The sequence below is a fragment of the Lampris incognitus genome, chromosome 5 (assembly GCF_029633865.1).
Source record: "Lampris incognitus isolate fLamInc1 chromosome 5, fLamInc1.hap2, whole genome shotgun sequence".
NCBI lineage: Eukaryota > Metazoa > Chordata > Actinopteri > Lampriformes > Lampridae > Lampris > Lampris incognitus.
In genome coordinates this window covers 15,690,915-15,713,895 of record NC_079215.1, presented here as the reverse complement: position 1 = coordinate 15,713,895, position 22,981 = coordinate 15,690,915, and the positions used below count along the sequence as shown (strand labels likewise).

Genomic DNA, 22,981 nt, shown 5'->3' with positions numbered 1-22,981 from the left:
TTATGAAAATAAATAAATAAATAAAAAAGACCACAGCATGGCAACAGCTGTTATTGTAGTTTTATTCAGAAAAGATTTGTAGGATTTAAGACATTTTCAAATGTCAGGCATGCTGCCAAGACTGGCATGTCAATTCACTCAGAGCCATAATGAAGGCTATTCAGTCCCACTCAATAATGCTGTTTTTTTCTGTGTCACGCACGCATGCACGCACGCACGCACACGCACGCACGCACACACACACACACACACGCACGCACGCACACACACACGTAGGCACTCAAGCAGTACAGTTCTGAAGAGGATGTGTAGTGACAGTTATCAAAAGTAGGCACTTTTGAAGTTGACGGCTCTGTTGTAAATCGGTGGCGCTTTGTTTTGACACTCCGGACACCACTGACTGGCGGCGTCACACGGTTTTGAATTGGGAAAACACCAGACTGACAGGTTTGGGTTGGAGGTCGGATGCTTTGGTGTTACACAAACACAACTAAAGGAACATCTAGGGTTTTTTTTTGTTTTGTTTGTTCTTCCTTTAGCTCTCCGTAGGTTTCTGAGCAGACTGGAATCTGTTCGCCGTGTTTAAACAGACGGGATGAGGACAGATATGCTCTACTCTAAGGGAGAGATTTTCACATAGCCATAACAAAAACCCTCAACGTTCATGCATACTGGCACAGAGGGCCACCAACCAGTCATCATGTCCACTGTACTGTAGCTTAAATGTCTCATTTCAGAACAAAATCATATAATTATTTCCAGTTTAGGTAAACATGAACATTATTTGTGCACACATTTCAAATGATTGTTGAGGAAAAACAAACAAACATATGCAAATGAGTTGAATACTATTTCAGTATCTTGAGGTGCATTTCCAGAGATTGGTGCCAAAGTGATTGATAATACAAAATCTAAACAGACTGGCTGCTTTTAGATCATAAAAATATGGAATGACGAATATCTGGTCATGATTTTTTTTTTCTTCAACCGCAAGGGATTTACAAAAAAAAATTAAATCACCTGTTTTTTTGTCAGAGCAGCAAAGGGTAACCATCAATCTTATTTTATAAGTAGACAAGTCTGGAAAAAATACTCTTTCAGTGCCAATACACATAGTACTGCCCTGCAGGTACTCCATATTTCCATTCTTTCTCTGATGTCACGAGGAACATTTGTCAGAAATGGTGTTGTGGTCTTATCGCTGTGTTTTCAGGATGTTGTCAGCAGACATCAGGTTAGACACAGATCAGCTCTAGACAAGGGACACGATGTGGGACTGGACAAAGAACAGGAAGCCCTTAGGTCCTTCAGGAATCAGGAAAAAAAATGTTAAAAAACTGAGTCAGAGAAAATGATTTATCTCCTGAACTCTGAACATCTTTCAACAGAATAGGTTGTGGAGATAGTTCTCCCTGTCAGATTTTTAAAATACCCTTTCACTTTTATTTTGAGGCACCCCGACCCATTTGAAAACTTGTCAACCGCATATGACCACGGAAAAAACCCCAAAAAAAACAAAAACAAAAAAACCACCCTTCAAGTCAACAGAAAAATAAATTACCCCACAGTTTCGGGAACAGTATCTTTACACTCCGTGCCCCCTCTAAAAACATCGATCATAATTTATTCATAGTTTTTCCTTTCAGTTCTGGTTGCACACAGTGAAATGGATCATCAATGCCACCCTCAACAAGTTCACTGAGGAGCTGAAGAAGTTTGAAGTGAACACACTGGTTACAGTTTGTGAGGCCACTTTTGACAAGGCTCCACTGGAGAAGGAGGGGATCCAGGTCTTGGACTGGCCCTTTGATGATGGCGCCCTACCTCCCACCCACATTGTGGATGATTGGCTCAACTTGTTGAAGACCGAGTTTCGCGAGGAACCTGACTGCTGCATTGCCGTGCACTGTGTGGCAGGGTTAGGCCGAGATCCAGTCTTGGTGGCCTTAGCCCGCTTTGAGTGTGGGATGAAATATGAGGATGCAGTGCAGTTCATAAGGCAGAAAAACGGTGGAGCCTTCAACTCCAAACAGCATCTTTACCTCGGGAACTACAGACCCAAAATGCGTCTGCGGTTCAAGGATGCCAACGGCCATAACTGCTGTGTGCAGTAGGCTGTCTATCAGTGTGTCACTCAATGTGCAAATACAGGGGAAACTAGTCCAACAAGAGGAGATAAAAATGAAGAGAAAGCTGTTTTTGTGGTGATTTCTTAACACACTATGTCACGGCTAATTGATCACAGATAAGTGAGCGAGCGATTGAATGATTGAATCCAGATCAAGGGATCCACCAGCTGAACCAATGAATGAGAAAGGTCAAAGCACACAGATAGGCCCACCTCCCAGTTTCTAGTGTTCAAGCAAGGGGCCAGAATTTTTCGACTCGAGTCCATCCTGATACACCCCACCCCACCCAGATTTTGCAGAGGGTTAACTTTTCCATTTTGTGTATTTTTATCATAGTTCCACAATGATGATGGGGGAGAAAAAACCCTCATAAATATTCAATATTGATTTTTATTTCTATTATTGATATTGTGATTGGCCTGGGGTTATGTTCTTTTCTTTTTTTAAAGCTATTTTAAACCTTTCAGTCCATTTTGATGTTTCTCCTAAAAGTTCAACTAAAACTGCAGTAATGTTCTCTGAGCCTTCACTTGCTTAAAGTCACTTTTTTAAGTTTAGGGGTTCTACTTATTTTTGAATATGTCCGCTATATTTTTTTTTACAAGCTATTAGTGTGGCAGTCTAGAGTTTTGGGGGGGTAAGGATGCTTTATCCTTTTGATTTTTTTAAAAATTTTCTCCTACAGCCATTTTTTTTCTTCCACTTATCTTGCGGGAGTGCTACAAGTCCACCTCAGAAGAGACCCACCAAACCCTCCTGGCCGTCCTACACACATACACCTTCTCTACACCGTTGTTGAACATGGTGGAGACACTTGGTGATTTGCACAACAGGTACTTTCCCCCCCCCCATTCACTAAGGCTGCTCACTCCTTTTTAACAGGTTTACACCAGGGACTTCCCTTCACGTCACTCATTAAGACGCATACAGAGCCTAAGATCCAACTGTTAAACCCTCCCTCTGTCTGAAGGAAAAGAGGTGGAGAAGATAGAAAATGGTCAGTTTTTTACCATTGTACCCATTCTGAAGACATTCCCAATTCATACTGATTGATTGTTATTGGCCCCCCTCCCCCTTCTCCCCAGTTGTACTTGGCCAATTACCCTACTCTTCACATCCGGCTTCCCACCCGCAAACACGGCCAATTGTCTCTGTAGAGATGCCTGACCAAGCCGGATGTAACACGGAGATTCAAACTGCCAACCCACATGTTGGTAGGCAACGGAATAGACTGCTATGCTACCTGGGTGTACAATATTGGTTCTTCAAGATAAATAAATCGAAATACAAAGCAAAAACGCTGTGAGTACACAGCTTTTTTCAATAATCGGCTGGTGTTCTCTATCTTTACTCTATCTCGAAATTATGCAACTTTCGCTGACGTCTGCTGTTCTAATGAGGCATCTGTAAATTATTTTTAGTGTGTTTGTAAATGACTGACCAGAGGGGTATACTAGAAGCTGGATTATAAGGTTTTACGGAATTACCTTTGTGTGTTGTGAAGCCAGTTAGAGGAAACAAACCTTTAATATGCTGAACTTCCACGTGACAGGGCTCTGGCTATTATTTTTATTGCTATGTTTGATTTTTTTATTGCCACATGTGGTCCTACTGAAGGCTGGGCCACGGTTCACCACTGAGATATATAGATATAATATATACTGCGCAGAACCCACCCTCAAACTCCCAGGCCTCTGGTAGAAGACCCGAGCTTGCTGAAGACACACACCACTCGGGAAAAAAAAAGGGGGAGAACGGATTGTATATATATATATATATATATATATATATATATATATATATATATATATATATATATATATATATATATATGTCTTTGGACTGTCGGAAAAAAAACGTATATATATATGTCCGGTTTCTTCCCACAGTCCAAAGACATGTAGGTCAGGTGAATCAGCCGTACTAAATTGTCCCTAGGTGTGAATGTATGTGTGCCGGCCCTGTGATGGTCTGGCGGCCTGTCCAGGGTGTCTCCCCGCCTGCTGCCCAATGACTACTGGGATAGGCTCCAGCACCCTCGCGACCCTGCGTAAGGATAATGAACAAATGAATGAACAGTGAAGTGAGGTATCAGCAGTTTCACCGGGACGCACTGGGATGCTTCCTGAAAAGTCTGTCAGATGGAGCTGTTGGAGAAAAGACCCACGTTTCTGCACATTTCCTGGGGATAGTTGGTCCCTATTCGGTGTCTCTCTCTTTCTCTCCATCAGTCTCTCCCTCGGGCGGCAACCCTCTGATGTCAGGGTTTACTGAGGTAGCTCCGCCGTCCTGTCCTGGTCTGGGTAGCCGGGTGGTGCTGGCCTGCTCCTCTGAATGTCGGTGGTCCTCCACGTTGACTTTGGGACGCAGCATCACGTGCGGTGGGTGGAGAGTCTGGTCTACCTCCATCACCTTTTCTGCTCCCAGATCTCAGCCATATTCAGGTCCAGTCTCTCCAGGGTGCCGAGGGCCTGCATGTTCTCTGTGTAGAAGGCAATGTCCACCATCACCAGCCTGGAGGGCAGGGGAGATGAAGGGGACAAGAGGAGGACAGCTTGTCATCTGAAGGAACCTGTGCAGACGGCAAGTCTGATAACTCATTAACTCAGTCAGTGTTGATTTTTGGGTTAAAATTTAGATATGAAATTAGGATAGAAATCTTGGCCAACTGACAATTCCAACCAAGGTCCAATTTAGGACCCCCCCCCAATTATCCAGATGATTTGTCCCAAAATTAAGAGGCAAGTCAGACCAACTGGACACCTGTGTCAGCCACAGATGACTAAGGGACAGAGTATTTCAGTAGAGTAAAACAGGATTTTGGTAAAAGACACTGAAGGACATTGAAATATGTGTGTGCGCGTGCGGGGGGCGGGGGGGGCTAGTATACTTTACTGTGACCAAACATTTGCACGTTTGTGTCAAGTCCATTTTATTTGTATAGCTCAATATCAAAAATTTGAGTCAGTGGGCTTTACAGCAATACAACATCCTGTCCTCAGATCCTCACATCGGATTAAGAAAAACTCCGTGTGTGTGTATGCATATATAGATCTTAACAGAAGTTTAAAACCACCGCAGTTACCCATGTTGAGGCCCTCCATCGTTGATCACGCCCAGACGAGCCAGCTGCCTCTTCAGGTGCATTTTAAAACTGGTGTTGATTCTCAGGAACAACATCTGAACAGAAAACAGGACAGATATTTGTTCACAAAACGTAAACATCTTTGTGATGCAGTCTGTGATAAGAGCAATCTCCATTTTAATATTCTGTAAAAACGAGTGGCTTCCAAATCTTTTCTCATATGCAGGAACCAAAGAGTCACATTTTAGTTTATGGACAGCTGAGAGGACACCTGTGATGAGAGGACACCTGTGATGATTATCTGTAGTGAAGGTGGGGTAGAAAAAGCAAAATTAAAAACTCAGCTGAAGCAAACAACTTTTCTTCAGAAAAATTCTCCTCTAGTTTTATCGGAGTTCTTGTTTTGGTACAACCACAAAAAGATAAGATTTTGAAATAAAAAGAATTTGACCTTAAGATTTTTTGTTGTTGTTGCTCTGAGCCCTTTGAGATGGCACTGATTTCATTAGGACTTCATCAACACTCAGTGAACTCGGGTGAAATGAGACAATTACAAGAATAAACACCACAACATCTTGTGCAAGTGGCATACAATTCAAAGTCAAAGCTGTATGAAATCTATTTTAAAAATGACATTAAACTCATGTGTGTAATCTTGGCTACATAATTGTAGTCTGTCCAAAGCTCTGCACCCTATCAAACTTGTTTTATGGCATTGGTTTTCTAATAAGAAATCCCTTTAAAAAAACAACAAAAAGTAGCTGAAAGTAATCCCCATCTGCGTCTACGCTGAGAAGAAGCCCCGGGGGCCATCTGTGGATGTGGCTTTGGGGAAGCAGTATGGTGGAACATATTTGTAGTGAGCGTCTGACCTGGGTTTGCTCCTCTGGTAGAAGCTCGTAGATAGCCTCATGCATTTTAGCCATCTGTTTACACACGTTCCGGAAACAGGTTGAGGGCATGGGGGCCTTCACTTCATACTGTTGGGACAAAATGAGTAAGACATTACCAACATATCATATGTAAAGGCTTTGATTCACATGAGCCCCTTTTATCAACATGTGTGGATTGGTACCTCTCTCATTCACCTATATAGGCTGAACTGAACCAATAACTCTTGGTTCAAAACATTAGCCACTTCCACGGTTTTTAGTTAAATATGATTGCTGGAATGGAAGAATCCCTCCAGATCAGACCTAGACAACTATGTGCTATGAAGTGCCATGAGTATGCAGGTTTTCCTTCCAACCAATAACTACACCAAGGTGATATTACTGACAAGCACTCTTCAACCACAGACAGACAGACTAACCAGTGAAATCACGCAGTGTAGCGTGGGTGGAAGGGAAACCCGCCCACCCCCCAGCACATGGTAGCCCAAGTCTACTCCAGAAGGTTGATTAATCTCCCACAGCAGTTGGGGAAATCACTAAAACTCCCCAGTGTTTTCCTATCCTATCCTATATCCAACTGTCTTAGCACCAAAACAGAACAAAACCTATTGAGAAATACTGCAAGCCCCCCTTCAGAGAGACCTAGTCTTACCTTTGATAAAACTTTCTCAAACAGACTGTCCATAATGGCCACCAGCTTAGCAGAGATCTCCGCTACGTGATCATTGTAGTCCTAGAAGTGACAGAGAAGTTTAGCAACAATATATTTCTATCATGTGGCTTGTACATCCTACAATCAGTGATGTTGAGAGGTGTTAAGTCTCTCTTCAGGAGATTGTGGTTAAATTTGATTTATCAAATTATGGTTCACATGTGGGGTCTCCTACTGTTGGCACTGGAAGTTACCCATTACAACCACAGTTTTCAAACGTTGGCCACTGGGAGCCACCCCATATGACCACAGCATTAAATATGAGCAGTTCAGTGTATAAACATTTTTATATGTCACAGAGATCTGTGCAACACGTTCGGTGCTTTAGCTACTTCTATTTGTTAGTTTGTACTAGTGGTGCATGATTTGGTGAAAATGTTCAAGAATCAGGAAAATGTATTGTCATTTTATTCCATGCACCTGCGCACATGAAACGAAATATTGCCCCCCCCAGCCCACGGCAGTGCAATACAAAGACAAAAACACACATCCAAACGACAAGAACACATATATCCAAACTACAAAAAAAAAAACCTACAAAAACACATATATATATAACATATAAAAAAAAAATTCACTGTCCAATAGAGCGAACGCCAGGATGACTGTCGGAACTGCCGGTCTGCATGAGCTAGCAGTTAGCTTAGCCTGCCCCGCTTCATGTCAGACCGCCCTTGGTGTTACCTCCTCGGTCACAGCTCCAGGCAGGGCCATGGTCCCTGGGCCCACAAGAAGCAGCAGACCAAGCTCTCCAAGCCATCAAACGAAGACAAAACTTAAAACGCAGACGTGGACAAAGACACTGCATGGACGGTACTGGGTGAGGCCGCTGCAAACGTGAATTCGCACCACAATCTTCCCACACCGGTACTGGGTGAGACCGCTGCAAACTAATTCGCGCCACCATTTTCCCACACAGGAAGTGGAAAACTACTAGCTACTTCGATTTTTTAGCCTGTACTAGTGCTGCACGATTTGGTGAAAAAGTCATATTGTGATTGTCTGTGAATGTTCTCATTCATCCAAGTCATGGTTATCCAAAGGAGTTGAATCCACTGTGACTGGACTCCTTTGGATCATATTGTGATTATTGTGGACAATAATCACAATATGACACAAATTTATATACATACAAATAACACAAATCTGTCGTGTTGCCATGACATGTAGCGACTTCCATTTTGCATGTTGTACACAGTATCTCTTTCTGCTGTGTCGCTGAGCTTGAATCCAAAATATCGCCATATAACTGAGGTCGCGTTTTTTTTTTTGCTACCAGTTCATCAGCATTAATCTGCTCGTTGTCATCGGTATCCATTTTTTCCTTCTTTCTGGTCTGCACTCAGTACACCGGATAATCAAGTGACCGTAGACTGCGCATGCTTCACTACCTAAACAGAGACTGATTGGTTGTCTCTTAATTATGGGCGTAGATATGCAGACGCATGCACATTTTATTATTTAATTAAATTGCAGCCTTTTCTGGTTTGTGGTTATACAAATGCACGGGCTGTCATCACGATTGCGATTAGATTAATCGTGCAGCGCTAGTATGTACTAACAGAAAATATGAGAAAGAAGAGACTTGTCACAGCGGTACAATTACTATCCTTTCACGTGACTACCAACAACATTGTAATTTTTTGCCCATAGAGGGAATTGTGTATAAAAGTGACACCAACTGAAGCAATAATATTAGCTTTCATTTAGTAGAAACAAAATTTCATTAGCTACATTTGTAACCAGAAAAACCCCTATGGTGACAGGCCTCATGAAGATTATTGTATACTGATGTACATGTGCAGCACTGGAGCTCTTTACCTTGGTGATGTGGTCAAAGTGCCTGAGGACACTGAACTGTTTTGGTTGGAGCTTCGTCTCAAAGTGGGCTCTGATGATTGGAATGTAATGAACCACCAGCTGAAGACACCGAGATGCTAATGCTGTGGTACCACACACACATTTATTTTATATTACTTAGACCATAGCAGGCAAGACAGTGAAGTTATCAGCCAAATCATTTTGAATAAGTAGCAATTCCCAATATCCAGCCCTGTTGTAGAATGGAAGAATATTCCAAGCTTAGTTTCTTTGTTTTGCTTAACACTTTTAAATAATAATTTAAAAAAATAAAAGATTTAAACATTTTTGCTCCAGTTGGCTTAAAAATGGCTTTTCAGGATACACCGATAATGTTTTCATGTCATGAGTAAAAATATGACTTAATTGAGGTCAGCCCTCAATTTATTCTTAAGTCATTGGGAATACTGTCATTCTCTTTGCAGAGATGTTTTAGAAGCAAGAGCTTAATCACTGGAACCAGCCAAGTAATGGTTGGTACTCGCTTGCATGCTAGTATGTTAGCATTACCCACTGAAATCCTAAAACGGGAGATATTTTTCTTCAATAAGAATGTGTTGGAGACAGATAAACTAGAATTTAAAGGCTGAGGTGTCTCTTTAGCAGGCGACCCGGTGTATCTGGGCTATGATGACCGTTCCTACCGAGGTTTTTGGTGGTGATGGTTTTGAGGCCAACAACTTGCAGAGCCCCGGCTCCCAGGACCAGCTGGCAGCTGCGCGAATTGAAGTGCTGCATAAAGGGAAAGGATTCAGTGTTAACAACAGAAAAAAAAATTTCAAAGATAGAAAATATCATAGTTTAATAAAAGACTATTTCATGAACAAGTCCATTTAAGAATTTCCCTTTACCTTTTTAATAATCAGTTTTGTTCAGCCTCCTTTGCTACGGTGCTGCAATTTTGTCCTGTTCTACTCTGTTCAGATCTTATTCTATTTTTGATAATGTCTCAAAGCGTGTTCAATAATCTAGGTGTGGAAATCCAAGAAAAGTTGAATCAGTTCATCTGGACACCAAATTTAGTGGGAAAATGTTTCGTTACTCATCCAAGTGATTTTGTCAGTCCTTAGCTGACTGCAGGTATCGCCAACCTTTTAACAAGTACAGTTGCATAATGACCAAAACCAGTGATCTAACACCGGTTTCATATGTAAGTTGCCATGACCATTAATTAGGAATCAGGAACACTTTGTCATTTCACTTCATGCATTTGCGTACATGAAATTAAATGAAATGCCGCTTCCCCCAGCCCACATTAGTACAACACAAAGACAAAAACACAGCCAAAAACTACAAGAACACACATATCCAAACTAACACATCTGAACTAAACAAAAAATTACTGTCCAAGGGAACAAACGCCAGCCAGGATGACTGTCAGAACCGCCAGTCTGCATGGGCTAGCAGTTAGTTTAGCCTGCCCCGCTTCCATGTCCTGTCAGACTGCCCTTGACGTTTCCTCCTCGGGTGCAGCTCCAGACAAGGTCCGTGGTCCGCGGGCCCACTGGATGAAGCAGACAAAGCTTCCCAGCCGATCCAGCACCAGCTCCCCCAGCCAGACACCCTCGACACACCTCCCCGTACTCCTCACGACGACATCAAAAACACTACAGTCAATGCCAGGTGAGGCCGCTGCCAGACCACCCTCTGTGTTATTCGAACCGCCGGTCTGCATGGGCTAGCATTTAGCTTAGCCTTCCCCGCTCTCCCCGCTGATCCAGCGTCAACTCTCCCTGCCATCAAATGGAGACAAAACTTAGATGCAGACGTGGACAAAGACACTGCATGGATGGTACTGGGTGAGGCCGCCGCAAATGTGAACTCACGCCACCATCTTCCGACACCGGCACTGGGCGAGGCCGCTGCAAAAACGCGAATTCGCGCAGCCATCTTCCCACACTATTAGAGTTATAATGGTTATGTGTACTATTCACAGAGGATTGGGGAAATGTTTTCCCACTAAACTTGTGTCCAGAAGAACTGGCTCAACTTTGCTGGGTATTTTTGATAATAGTAATTTTGTTTTAGAGTTTGACTTGAAGACAGATGACGATATTAACAATACCAGTATAATCATAATAATAACAATGATAATTATAATTCTAAGTATTACCATCTGATCATTATTTAGTGGATATTATGGTGTTCTTGTCACCACACATTGACCCTGACTCAGCTTGGTTACAATACCAGCGAGGAGTAGTATACATCACAGCTCCACTTCTTCAAAAGTGGTTGGCTATCCTGCTTCCCGTGGACCTCACAAGACAAAATACCTTTATGTCTTTAGGCATTTGCACACTTTAAGTGCATTTATTTTGGGTCCATTTGCTACTTAGTGGCATTTGTGCATTGGTCCAGTTAATTTTCATCCAACAAACTGTATAAAAACATAAACGTCCGTACTGCCTCTGATATTATCGACAGACATGCTACCTGCTTCTGTGGTTGAGCCATCAGAACATGCACCTAATTAGAATTCACTCTTAATACAGGGCACCTTTGGTTCTAACCTTGAGTAGGTCAGACAAGCGGGTAAGCATGTCTGTAGTGATGGATGGGATGTCGTTGACACACTGACAGTACTCTAGGAAAATCCGAATTAGAATCAGAACCGTCCTGAATACAAAGATGGGGAGGGGGTTAGTTCAAGACACATAATAAAAATAGGAACAGATAAATTTATGAACTTCAGTAGCTTTTAATGTCTGCCACTACTATAAGTACAAGTTACAGCACTACTGGATTGTCCAAAATGGTTTGGACCTTTAAACTGCAGTGCTAAAAGGCATCTGTTTGTGTATAATTGTAGATGCAATACAAGACTAATAGCTAGATGAAAAGATATCAAGAAAGTTTCACTTGTTTTTTTTCACCTTAAAGTTTTACCCGGGACTAGAGGGTCTATAGTAGGGCTATACAGAATTAATCATTTAATCATCACTCATCTTTTAGTTGATGACATTTACCATCATAGAATACTGTGATTACTGAAGTACTGGTAATACGAAGCATTTCATTTCACTCAGAATGCCACTGTTCCTCAAACCAATTATTTGAGTAATCGCAATATAAAACTGTGATCATGACAGCAAGCACAGCAATCACCATCATCACAAAAAACAGACTATGGCATAAAGGTTAATCGCAATTTGGTTTTGTGCCTTTCACCTTAACCATACTACCAAATGCACATACTACAATACCCGTAGTACGGTCTGGAACCTACCCTACTACGGCGTATCTTTGTCCATCCACCAGGAGGTAGTCACTGGGTGCTCGGACCTCTGAACCTTTGGAAGGAGCGAAGTATTTAAGACAACCAGATTTCTCTAACAGTTTAAAAAGGGGTAAATCACGCCAGTAAGCACAGACAGTTTGGGCTTTGTTGTTGATATTCCAGTCTGGCATCGAAGCGAGGAGTGCTTCATCAAACATTTTCTTCTTTGATTCAGAGTTTTGTCAACTGCCCCCTGTAGCAAGCGAGGAGTGGACGCACCCATCTTGAGTCAGCCTAATTGACCTGATACAGGTTTAAATGCTGCTACGCCCCTACAAAGACTCACACCAGAGCCTGGTAGAGAGCTGAAGGCTGCAGTGATGTGGACCCACATAGCGCTCTCCCCACCAAAGGACTTTTAATAATGTTTATTTTCAACATTTTTACACCCAGGTGTTTTTAAATTGTAGTCATTGTGCTTTTAATAAACAGGCTGTTGCACCGTCATTGACCATCTGCGTCTGTGTCGGAGAGCCCCAGCAGTGGCTGAGGTTTGCCATACACCCTTTTACCCCCAGTGGAAGATCCTTTCTTCTTCTACATGTTAAAGCTACACACTTGTACCTGGTATGCTTTGATAATGTTTAAGACCAATAGCAGTGCCATAGTTACCTGTTACTGGTAGGTTATGGGAGAAGGGTATACCTTACCTATTGAATCTGAAAGGACTGTAGTTGTACCCTGGCAATTGTAAGGATATGGGTATCCTGGTAATATTTTGGGGAAATATGGATGATGGGCATACCTTGGTAAAATTTGGGTGGTCCTATTTCTTGGTAAAATTTAAGGGAACATAGTTCATGGTGGTACCACAATAATGTTTACTACGTATGGCTGTGTATACTTTTGCTAAATTTTGGGTGGACATTAAAGTTTTTGGTTTTATTGGAAAAGATTGGCTGATTTACATTTCTTGGAATAAATCAGGTAAGAATATTTTTTTGTCAGTATTTGGCGGATAGGGTACCTTGTTATTTTGGAGGATTGGATGCTTAGGGATAAACTTGCTAATATTTGGGAGATATGGTTGTTAGGGATACATTGGATGTTAAATAATTCAGAATATTTGGGCAATTAGTACCTGGAGGTTTACGCTCTGGTAGTGATATTCTTCCATTGGCGATGGAGTTGACTAGATCCTGGAATTCAGCAGGTACCTCTGCCTGTTTCCAGCGCTCATTATCCAACAGGAGGCTGGAAAGATATGACATCAGACTGTTAAGACAATGCCGTTTCCTACAGAATCACCTCACCCAAACTGTATCCACATGAGACAGAAAGTTTTATTCACTGTGCATGTCAACATGACAAGAGCTCAGCTTTATCTGGGAAGGGCCACATGAACGATAACTCACCAATCTACAGGAATGTCATTAACGGCAGTGGTTTTCAAACTTCTGTCCCCACAGGACTGCTAGTTTTGTATTCTGTCAGTTAACTTTTAGTTATTACATTCACCCATTCTGTCAGGTGTTCCTGGACTCCAATCAGGTTATTAGACCTGACACAATACTAAGTGCATGTAATTAACTACTTGGGAAAATAGAAAGCCAGTAGTGTCATGAGTCCCCAAACAGCAGATTGAGGACCACTGTATCAGGACAGTGACTAGGGTCTTTGTTTAAATTGAAAGGAATTTGTGATGATGACAAGTGGCAAGATTGCTGCCTTAAAGAGACCATATGGAATCATAAATTTGGCCTTCAAGATATTACAATAAGTCTCTGTTGTTTATCTGAATTTTTCAAGAATGTGTTTCAGGCCTAGAAGACACTGGCAGACACAAATGCTTTCAATTCAGTCACCCGCCAGAAATATACTGATGTTAATTATGTAATAAGGAAACAATAAAAATGAATACTCTGTGGAATTTTTACATCATAACCTGTATTTCTATTCAAATGTTACACACTTCTCAAGGGAAGTTTTTAAACTTTAACAAAAAATGTGTTGGTGTATGTCCTAACATGACAATGGAAGGTCAACAAGTTTGAAATAGCACACAACGCCCTTAAAAACCAAATGTTAATTTACTAGAAAGCAGTCAAGGATGCCACATCAGCTTACCTCTCTGAACTGATATCTAGAAATAACCACAATCCTAAAGTTTTCTTTAGGGTAATTGATTCTGTTATTAATGGTCCTTCCACTTCTTTTTCTGAATCTGATGTTGAACTGTAAAAAAATTTCTCTCATTTTTTAAATAAGGTGGAGAATATCAGGACCGAAATCCAGCCTGACTCTTGCATTCTTTCTATTCCCCATGTTAATTCTGCCTCTTTTACCCAGTTTCAATCCATTACAATTTCAGTGTTAGAGAGTACAGTCTCCAATATGAACTTCTCCGCATTTTAGACATCATTCCCACTGAGCTGCTCAAGGGGGTATTTTCAACTGTTAGCCCTGTTATTCTGTAAATTCTTAATAATTCTCTGGCCTCTGGTTCCTTTCTAGACAGTTTTAAGTATGCCATTGTTCACTCACTGCTGAAGAAATGTAATTTAGATCCCCTGACCTTAAGTAACTACAGACCAATCTCAAATTTGTCTTTTTTATCTAAGGTTCTGGAGAGAGTAATTTCATCTCAGTTGGTTTCTTTTATGATCACTAATGGTGTTTTTAAAAGTTTCCAGTCTGGTTTTAGAGCACTTCATAGTACCGAGAAATCTACAGTTAAGGTTACTAATGACCTACTGCTGACTGCAGACAGAGGTGACTACTCGATTTTAGTTCTTTTAGATTTACGAGCTGCCTTTGACACAGTCGATCACAGTATCCTCTTACATCGCTTGGAGACTTGGGTAGGCACCAAGGGCTCGGTTCTTAGTTTATTACACTCATACCTTTACAACAACATTTTTTCTGTTGTTCTAGGTAACTCTACTTCCTTGATGGCTCAGTTGAGTTATGGTGTCCCTCAAGGCTCAGTTCTTTGCCCCTTTTTGTTTTTCTTGGCCAGGTTATTCAAAATCATGATGTGTTTTACCATTTTTATGCTGACGACACATGCCACTAAAACCCACAGATCCTAGTAGCCTAGCAAACCTCACAACTTGCCTCTCTGATATTAAATCCTGGATGTCCCAAAATTTTCGTAAATTTAATGAGGATAAGTCTGAGGTCAATCTGTTTGGTCCCCCAAATTGCGTCAGCCCTATTGCTACTAATCTTGGTGGTCTGTCAAATAGTATTAAGCAGGCTGCTAGGAATCTAGGGGTAATATTTGATGATAACCTCTGTTTTGATAATCAAGTCCAAAATGTTGTTCAGTCATGTTTCTTCCAGCTCAAGATAATCTCTAAAATTAGGTTACTTTTATCAATTGCTGATATACAAAAAGTTGTCCATCCTTTTATCTATTCTCAGCTTGATTATTGCAATGCACTTTACTTGGATATCAGCCAGGGCTCCCTCCACCGTCTGCAGTTGGTACAAAATGCCCCTGCTCGACTCATTACTTTACTTGTATATCAGCCAGGGCTCCTCCACCATCTGCAGTTGGTACAAAATGCCCCTTCTCGACTCATTACTGGGACAAAGAGGCATGATCACATCACCCCTATGCTTGCCTCCCTACACTGGCTCCCTGTTAGATTTCAAATTGATTTAAAAATGTTATTGCTCACTTAAGGCCTTAAAAAGTCTTGCTCCTAAATACATCTCTGTTTATTGACCTGGTATGCGATCCTCTCAACCATTAAGAGCCGCAGATGGAGCCCTGCTGGTTATTCCCAGGTCCCGGTTTGTCACAAAGGGTGATCAGGCTTTTGCTTAGAGCCCCCACACTATGGAACTCTCTGCCTACTGAACTCAGACACACAAAGTCTCCAGCTTCCTTTAAATCTCTTCTTAAAACTTTTCGCTTTGTGAAAGCTTTTGGAAATGTTTGATATTTGTTTTTATTCATTTATACTGCATTTATTTATTGTCTTTACCTGCTCTGTGCTCACATTCTTTTGTCTTATTCTCATTTTTGCTTTGTCTGGTTTTATTTCTTCTGTAAAGCACTTTGTAACATTGTTAAGAAAGGTGCTATATAAATAAAGTTTATTATTGTTATTATTATCATGTAGCTGGTTATAAGCAAATAATAAACCTCCTTGTGTGCAGGACTACATTTTACAAGAACAACCGAAGGTTTGAAAAGAATTCATTTCAATAGAGAAATGCAGAAATTATGTCCACATATTTTTAGCATGTAATATTTTCATTAACATTTATCTCTTCCACCTCAAGTAATAGAAAGAATGTTTATGCACTAATTGGACCCCCTCCATATATTCATTTCTTTTCAACTTTTTGTATTCACAACTTAAAATTTTGCATAAAAATATAAGATCAGGGTCTGCTGCTGCTGTTTTAACACCACCATGAATGGAATGAAAAGATATGGAACAAAAGAGCAATAACTCTACAGTTACATATTCATAATAATTTATGAAGTATTTATAGCAGTTAATGAAGTTTTCATATCCATAAGCACAATATCTATAATGATAAAAAAACAGAGCATGTATACCTATTTAGAAATATTTATACTCATTTATGAATACAGTATAGATAAAAACAAGTACGCAGCCAATACAGAGTTGTGAATATAAGACTTCAACGTGCCATGGAGTTCCGTGTGTATATCTGTTGTCCTTTCAACCCAACACTACATCAGATTTCACTGATTAACACAACTACAACCAGACAGGGGGACTAATCAGTGAAATCAGCTGGTGTAGTGTTGGGTTGGAAAGGAAACATGCCTACACAGGTACCTCTATGGCACATAACTGAATACCACTGGTCTATATGATAGTTGGTATTCAATGTCAGTAGCAAGGTACCAATTCTGTAGACTTTTGTATTGCAGGCTGATTGTTACTGATGAGTTACTTTGGTGTTACATGTGTTTGGTTTACGCTCCTCAGGTAGGGTACTTTCTTTTTTATGAGCCATTACTGAACAATTTCTTTTTTATCCAAAGGAATTGAATCAAGTGCAACTGGACTTGGTATATATCCGTGAAGACGTTTCACCTCTCATCCAAGAGGCTTCATCAGATCGTGCCTTTCTGACTTGACCAAGCTAGTCTGACTGGCTGGTGATGAAACTCAGATCTCAGAGAGAACATCACCAGCCAGTCAGACTAGCTTGGTCTAGTCAGAAAGGCACGAACTGATGAAGCCTCTTGGATGAGAGGTGAAACGTCTTCACGGATAAATACCAAGTCCAGTTGCACTTGATTCAATTCCTTTGGATAACCATGACCTGGATGAATGAGAACATTCACAGACAATTTCTTTTTTAAAAACTGAAATTTGTTTGGGGTCACCTCAGCTTGGTTTTACGCTCCTCATGGAAACGGTGGACGAACCGGTTGGCCTGGCTCTGCAGTGCCCCCCTGAGGGAGACACTGCGTCTGCAGCATAGCTCCTCTGTGTCCTTGACGAAGCCTTCCACTGCCTGGGACAGACGAACAAACTCTGCTGAGCTCAAACGCTCCAGAGAACCATCCTGAAGGGGTGCAGAGAGGGAAGGAAGGAGAAGTCAGTTGACATACCAGACAGATAGAACCAAGATGATGCCTGACAATATTATGTAAACCAACTCTATGGTCCAGAAGGATGAAAAAACTATTAATGGAGAAAAATCATGGATTTCAGCTTTAACTTGCATGACAAGACTCTCCATATCACCTCTACAGCTGCAACCTCATTAAGTGTCAAATCGCTTGAACCTAGCAGTGAATACCGGTTATATTGTTGTAGAGTGAAATGTATTATGTCTAACATGTCTTGTACCATCATTTGAGGCCCTATTGTCCCACTGTCATAAAGGATACAAGTTCATGTAATCTTCAAGCAGCGTTCCAGAGAGACTCCTGTACATTTAATGCAGTCGGTGAGTAAAATAATTCTGATTCTTTCACTTAACCTTCTTCCACTTTTTGCTTCGGAAACACTGATAAGAACTAAAGCTCTTAAGGGATTATCAAAGTGAATGTTTTTTATGAGAGAAGAGGTGAATGCTCCATGGTCATATTATGTATTTTTGTACCTAATGTTTTAGTTTTTCCTATTCCTGTCCATTTTCACATGATCAGAGACAAAATGTGCTTACAAGGTAGTCCTTGAAAGCTGAAGTGCTGTTAATGCTAATTACTCTTACCTTGGCTCTGGCTATGAGGACTTTGACACAGCGGTCATGGCTAATGTCAGAGGCAGTGTGGAGCAATTCCTTGGTGTTGTTAACCACGCGATTTAGCTCAAGCTCTGTGGGCATCATGTCCTCAGAGGACCTGCCAAGAGAAGCAACGGCATGACAAATATTCACAAAATAAAACAAGAAATGAATTTAGAGTAATTAGCGTTGTAGGGTGAAAAAATGTGTCAATCATTAATTGAACATTCCATTTGTTTTCCACATATCCTCAGCTGGAGTATTCAAAGGAAAAAATCCATTACAAAATGTGGTCAAGTTCTGTTTGCTATCATCATTTTGTTCTGTTGAAAATCCCTCTTCTTAGTCTGACTGGTCTTGGCTGGCACAGTGGGACCAACAGAACTATCTCTGAAAAGCGGTAAAATTCATAACTACCTGTGAGGGACCCTAAAAACGGAGCTAGACTGTAAAAAGAGAGCTATGTGAAGCTTACATGAATGTGGTGCCACCTGCTGTCTGGAGGCCCAGCTCCCTGCTGGAGGAGCACTCTGTGATTCCTGAGGCAGAGTCGTTGCCTCCAAATTCCCCCAGACTCTGCTGGGTTTTGGGTCCCACTGCAAAGTTCTCCTCTGGAGCCTCGGCCTCCACCACCTGTTGCTGCTGGACTTTATTCAGAACATCGCTGATGAACAGCCCTTCATGGGTGAGGTAGGCTAGTTCAGTCTCCCCCTGCTCCAGTTGGGATCCAAAAGCTGAGGTCTGGGCCCCTGTACCCAAAGCTGACTCTTCTAGGAGTCGGTTCGTCTGGTTAGAGTCGAGAACCTTCAGAACAACATTCTTGACAACCGTTAGAGTGACCTGGGAAACAGAGGAGAATAACAAAGTGGTAAAATGATAACATCTGATGTCTTAGCCCTCAACTTCAAAAAGCAACCTGAAACTTTCCAAATTGAAACTTTTCAGACTTTGTGTAAATTCCTGTTACCATTGTATTTCAAGAACTTTGAAGGTTTGGAGATGCATTATGCAAGGCGCAGGTGACTTTGGAACAACAAAATGCAAGTCTGGTTATCCATCTAAGGCAAGGCAAGTTTATGTAGCACCTTATCATACACAGAGGTTATTCAAAGTGCTTTACAGGCAAAAGATAAGAAAAATAAATGGATTTAAATAAGTATAAAATAAAATAAATAAAAGTATAGAAAAGTTTTATAAAAGTACAGACAAATTTAAAACTGAATTAATAAAAGTACCATAAAAACTGATTAATTAAAAGCAGCGGAAAAGACAGCAGTCTTTAGCTTAGTTTTACAAATGGCTACAGTTGGGGAAGGTCTTAATTCCAAAGGGAGCTGATTCCAGCAGTGGGCAGCATAATGGCTAAAAGCCATTTCATCACATGTGGTTTGAACTCTGGGAACCACTAACTGACCAGTCCCTGCAGATCTGAGTGATCTACCCAGCCTGGTGTCAGCAAACATATCTACAATATATTTTGGGGTCACACCATTGAAGGACTTATACACCATAAGCAGGGCCTTGAAATCAACTCTATATTTCACTGGAAGCCAGTGCAAGGACCCAAGAATTGGCAAAACGTGTTCTCTCTTCTTGGTATTTGTCAGTATTCTACTGTCTAATGGTCTTATTGGGGAGGCCAGTAAGGAGTGAATTACAGTAGTACACCCTACACGAAATAAGAGAGTGTACAATCTTCTCTAAATCCTGCTTGGACAGAAAGTTTCTGATTTTAGCTATGTTTTAAAGATGCCAAATGATTTTATTACAGCTGTGATGTGGCCACTGAAATTCAAATCCTTAGCAATGATTACACCAAGATTCTTGACACAGGTACGTAGTTTTCTGCTCTCTATAATTTTGCCGTTTTTAGTTGCAAAGATGATGCTAAAAGTACTTCAAAACACATGTAGAGTCAGTGTAACAAGTGTTATGTTTTAGAATTGCCATTTCAGTTGTTTTTATGCGTAAATCTGCAAACTGGTGTAGAAGTGTGTCGAGGCTTTTGTGTGTTGCAAGTCTGCCATGCGTCTTGTTACGCTAGTGTGTGCTGTTGAGACTCGTTGTATGGAGCATTTAGTGATTGTACTCATGTTACGCAGGCGCGGAATGAGAGCATGTAAGAAACTCAATGTGAATGTTTCTCTACACACAAATACAGGTATGTAGGTTTATGCATAGTTTTATTATTTTGATAGAAAATACAATGTTAGATAAATTTATTCATACTTTGCACTGAAGTATTTTATTTTTTAAATTATTTTCGTAATGTTATTGGGGCTTGACTTTCTCTTTGTTTTGGGATTTCTTGGGAAAGATCACAGATGCACATCTCAGGAAAGTTTGTTTTCATTTATTACACAATGCAGAGTCAGGTTTTTAGTGCTCTAGAATCAAGGTAAGCGCTAAGCACCACCCTTCTTTCTTTATTGCAGAAAATAATTATTTTAGTCTTATCTTTGTTTGATTGAATGAAATTTTGTCGCATCCAATTGGTAGGTAGGTTAGAAAGCTAGAGATACTGGTCAGTTATTGGATGTACAACCCACTGTGACCAGATTCCTTATACCTTGTTTACAACTAATCTTGGGAGTTAACCTTTAGCCGGTTTTCCATTAAGATTCAATTCAATTCAATTTATTGTCATTAAAAACAATGTGCAGGGGGTCCGCGGTGGCGTAGTGGTCTAAGCATCGGCTTTGTGTCGATGCAGTTGCCCACTGGGGACTGGGGTTCGCGCCCCGGTCTCGTCAGATCCGACTATGGTCGGACTCGATGAAGCAGCAATCATTGGCAACGCTGTCTTCAGGAGGGGGGCGGAGTCGGCTTGTGTTCATCACGTGAATGCGTCTCTGTGTGTGTCGGAAAAAACAGTGGTTCGGCCTGGAGTCGCCTTGTCACGAAAGTGGGGAGGCGGTCTCCTTCGAGACTGCCGGCCAGAGAGATGCAGTTGGCGAACGCATGCAGTACGAGGGTGGGTGTTTGAATTAAAATAGGGATCGATTGGCCACTAAATTGGGAGAAAAAAGGGAAAAATCAGAAACAAATTTATATATAAAAAAAACAATGTGCAGGCACATGTTAAAAATGAAATGAGGGTGTTTTGAATTGTCAAAAAAAGAAAAAAGAACACGTGCGCGCACACACACGCGCACAAACACCAGCCAGGAATTATGTGATGGAGAGAAATTAAATGAAAATTTTTTTTTCTCTTTTGTCATAAATGCATTTTCCTTACATCCCTAATTTGTTTTTGTCAAAGGGTATTTGATGAAAATTGTTGATTAAACTGCATGAAACTTACTAGCGGAAACAGTTTGCATTTAATTTTTTTCCCTAATTTTTAAAAGTTTGTTTAACATTTTTCATTTGCTTGGACATTTGGATGAAAATTAGCTGCTTAACTAATACAAGCTGTTAATAGTGTGATCAGTAGCTTTGTTATTGTATAGTTTTGCTTTTTTTGCACTGTTTACAGTATGTTTGCAGCTACACGATTCAATTCCTCAACGAGGGTAAAGGAAGTTGATCATATTGTTTCATTCATGGAACTGAGGAATAGTCGGGGAGCCAATGGTGAACAGAGCAGTGAGGACCGCGCTGCTCACCTTGATCCTCTGCAGGAAGAGAAGGAAGCTCCCAAAGACGTTCTTCAGCAGCTCAAACCATTGAGGGAACGTCATCAGACGCATCTGGTCAGCTAGCCTGCAGAGGAACAAACACGCACACTTGAACTATAATCCAAATATGATAGCATATGAATATAATGAATGTTAAACATTCAAATTTTACAGTTAAAAGAAATGTAAGAACCCAAACATATATGATATCTACCATTCAACCTGACCACAATTGGTAGAGAAATTTATTCTTGGGACAAAAATCTACTTCAGAGACTCCACGCACATTACAACAAAAATAAAAGATTTCCAAGGAAAATTAACCTCCAAAACCTACACCGCATAAACATTTGACAGGCCTGTTATCGCTAAACCTTTACCAGCAGATCTTAGCCTTGTGAAGCCAGCTTAAATCAGTGAACACTTAAGGCTGACAAACATCAGATACACAAGTGATGTGTGCAGCTAAGAACAGGCACACACACCTTCTCATACACCCCCCCCCCCCGTCTGTATTCGAGGGCAGATTAACAATGGAGGTGGAATCTTCTCTGATCTACTGATGCAGAAACTCAGCAGGAAGTGTCCCCCCCCTCATCATATTACTACACAAACACTACAACCAGCAGTATTCCTTGTAGTCTTTTTTTCTCCTGTTTCTTTTTTTCTGTGGTTTTACAACTGTCAATTTTGTGAGGTGGTTAGCCAGCCTTGCGAGCTGCTTCGCAGACCAGACTATGGGACAGGCAAAGCTCACTGCATTGTATTTTAAGATAGAAAAATGTCATATGTATATTAAGGCGTGTCTTTACCAGATTTTATTAAAGAAACTGTGTGGGTAATCAGGTTCTGCAGCATACTGTACCAAGTGTCGAGCGTATCTACTTACTTAGTGACGACTTCGGCGTCAATCTCCTCTATATATGACACGCTTTCCACCACGCACTGCAATGACAGCCATGTCAGGTCAAAACTGATTTATCAACACACTAAAGTACATTTTTATCCTTTTTAACAAATGGCTTGTAGTACATTTGCCCATTACCCTATCTTTAATTAATATCAGATTTATTTCATATGATACTATGGCTTTAATTTGGGATATTTTGACTTCTTTTTTAAATTAAAATTTTTTTTTTTGGATTTTCCCTTTTCTCCCCAATTGCACTTGGCCAATTACCCCACTCTTCCGAGCCGTCCCAGTCTCTACTCCACCCCCTCTGCTGATTGC

General features: G+C 40.9%; 2 protein-coding genes across 3 annotated transcripts in view; one reads left to right on the top strand and one right to left on the bottom strand.

Moving 5' to 3' along the window:
• Positions 1-1,625: 1,625 nt before the first annotated feature.
• LOC130112444 (protein tyrosine phosphatase type IVA 2-like) lies at positions 1,626-3,770 on the top strand (the record flags this gene model as incomplete). The annotated part of the gene is made up of 1 exon (XM_056279789.1): positions 1,626-3,770. A coding segment is annotated over one exon (489 nt), but the record flags the coding sequence as incomplete, so codon positions are not given.
• Positions 3,771-4,214: 444 nt separating this feature from the next.
• The window catches only part of vps54 (VPS54 subunit of GARP complex), a 51,293-nt gene continuing 32,526 nt past the window's right edge, over positions 4,215-22,981 (bottom strand). Inside the window, exons 10-23 of one of the 2 annotated variants that reach the window (XM_056280643.1) lie at positions 22,640-22,695; positions 21,739-21,835; positions 18,606-18,970; positions 18,119-18,248; positions 17,283-17,464; positions 13,041-13,153; positions 11,909-11,972; positions 11,193-11,298; positions 9,324-9,411; positions 8,641-8,762; positions 6,760-6,840; positions 6,087-6,194; positions 5,215-5,309; positions 4,215-4,643 (exon numbers count right to left, since the gene is read on the bottom strand). In XM_056280643.1, the coding sequence (XP_056136618.1) occupies positions 4,538-4,643; positions 5,215-5,309; positions 6,087-6,194; positions 6,760-6,840; positions 8,641-8,762; positions 9,324-9,411; positions 11,193-11,298; positions 11,909-11,972; positions 13,041-13,153; positions 17,283-17,464; positions 18,119-18,248; positions 18,606-18,970; positions 21,739-21,835; positions 22,640-22,695 (1,713 nt within the window). In that variant the 3' untranslated portion in view covers positions 4,215-4,537. Of the gene's footprint in view, positions 4,644-5,214; positions 5,310-6,086; positions 6,195-6,759; positions 6,841-8,640; positions 8,763-9,323; positions 9,412-9,683; positions 10,413-11,192; positions 11,299-11,908; positions 11,973-13,040; positions 13,154-17,282; positions 17,465-18,118; positions 18,249-18,605; positions 18,971-21,738; positions 21,836-22,639; positions 22,696-22,981 lie in introns of those variants that run through there. The other variant, XM_056280642.1, reaches the window with a different exon arrangement.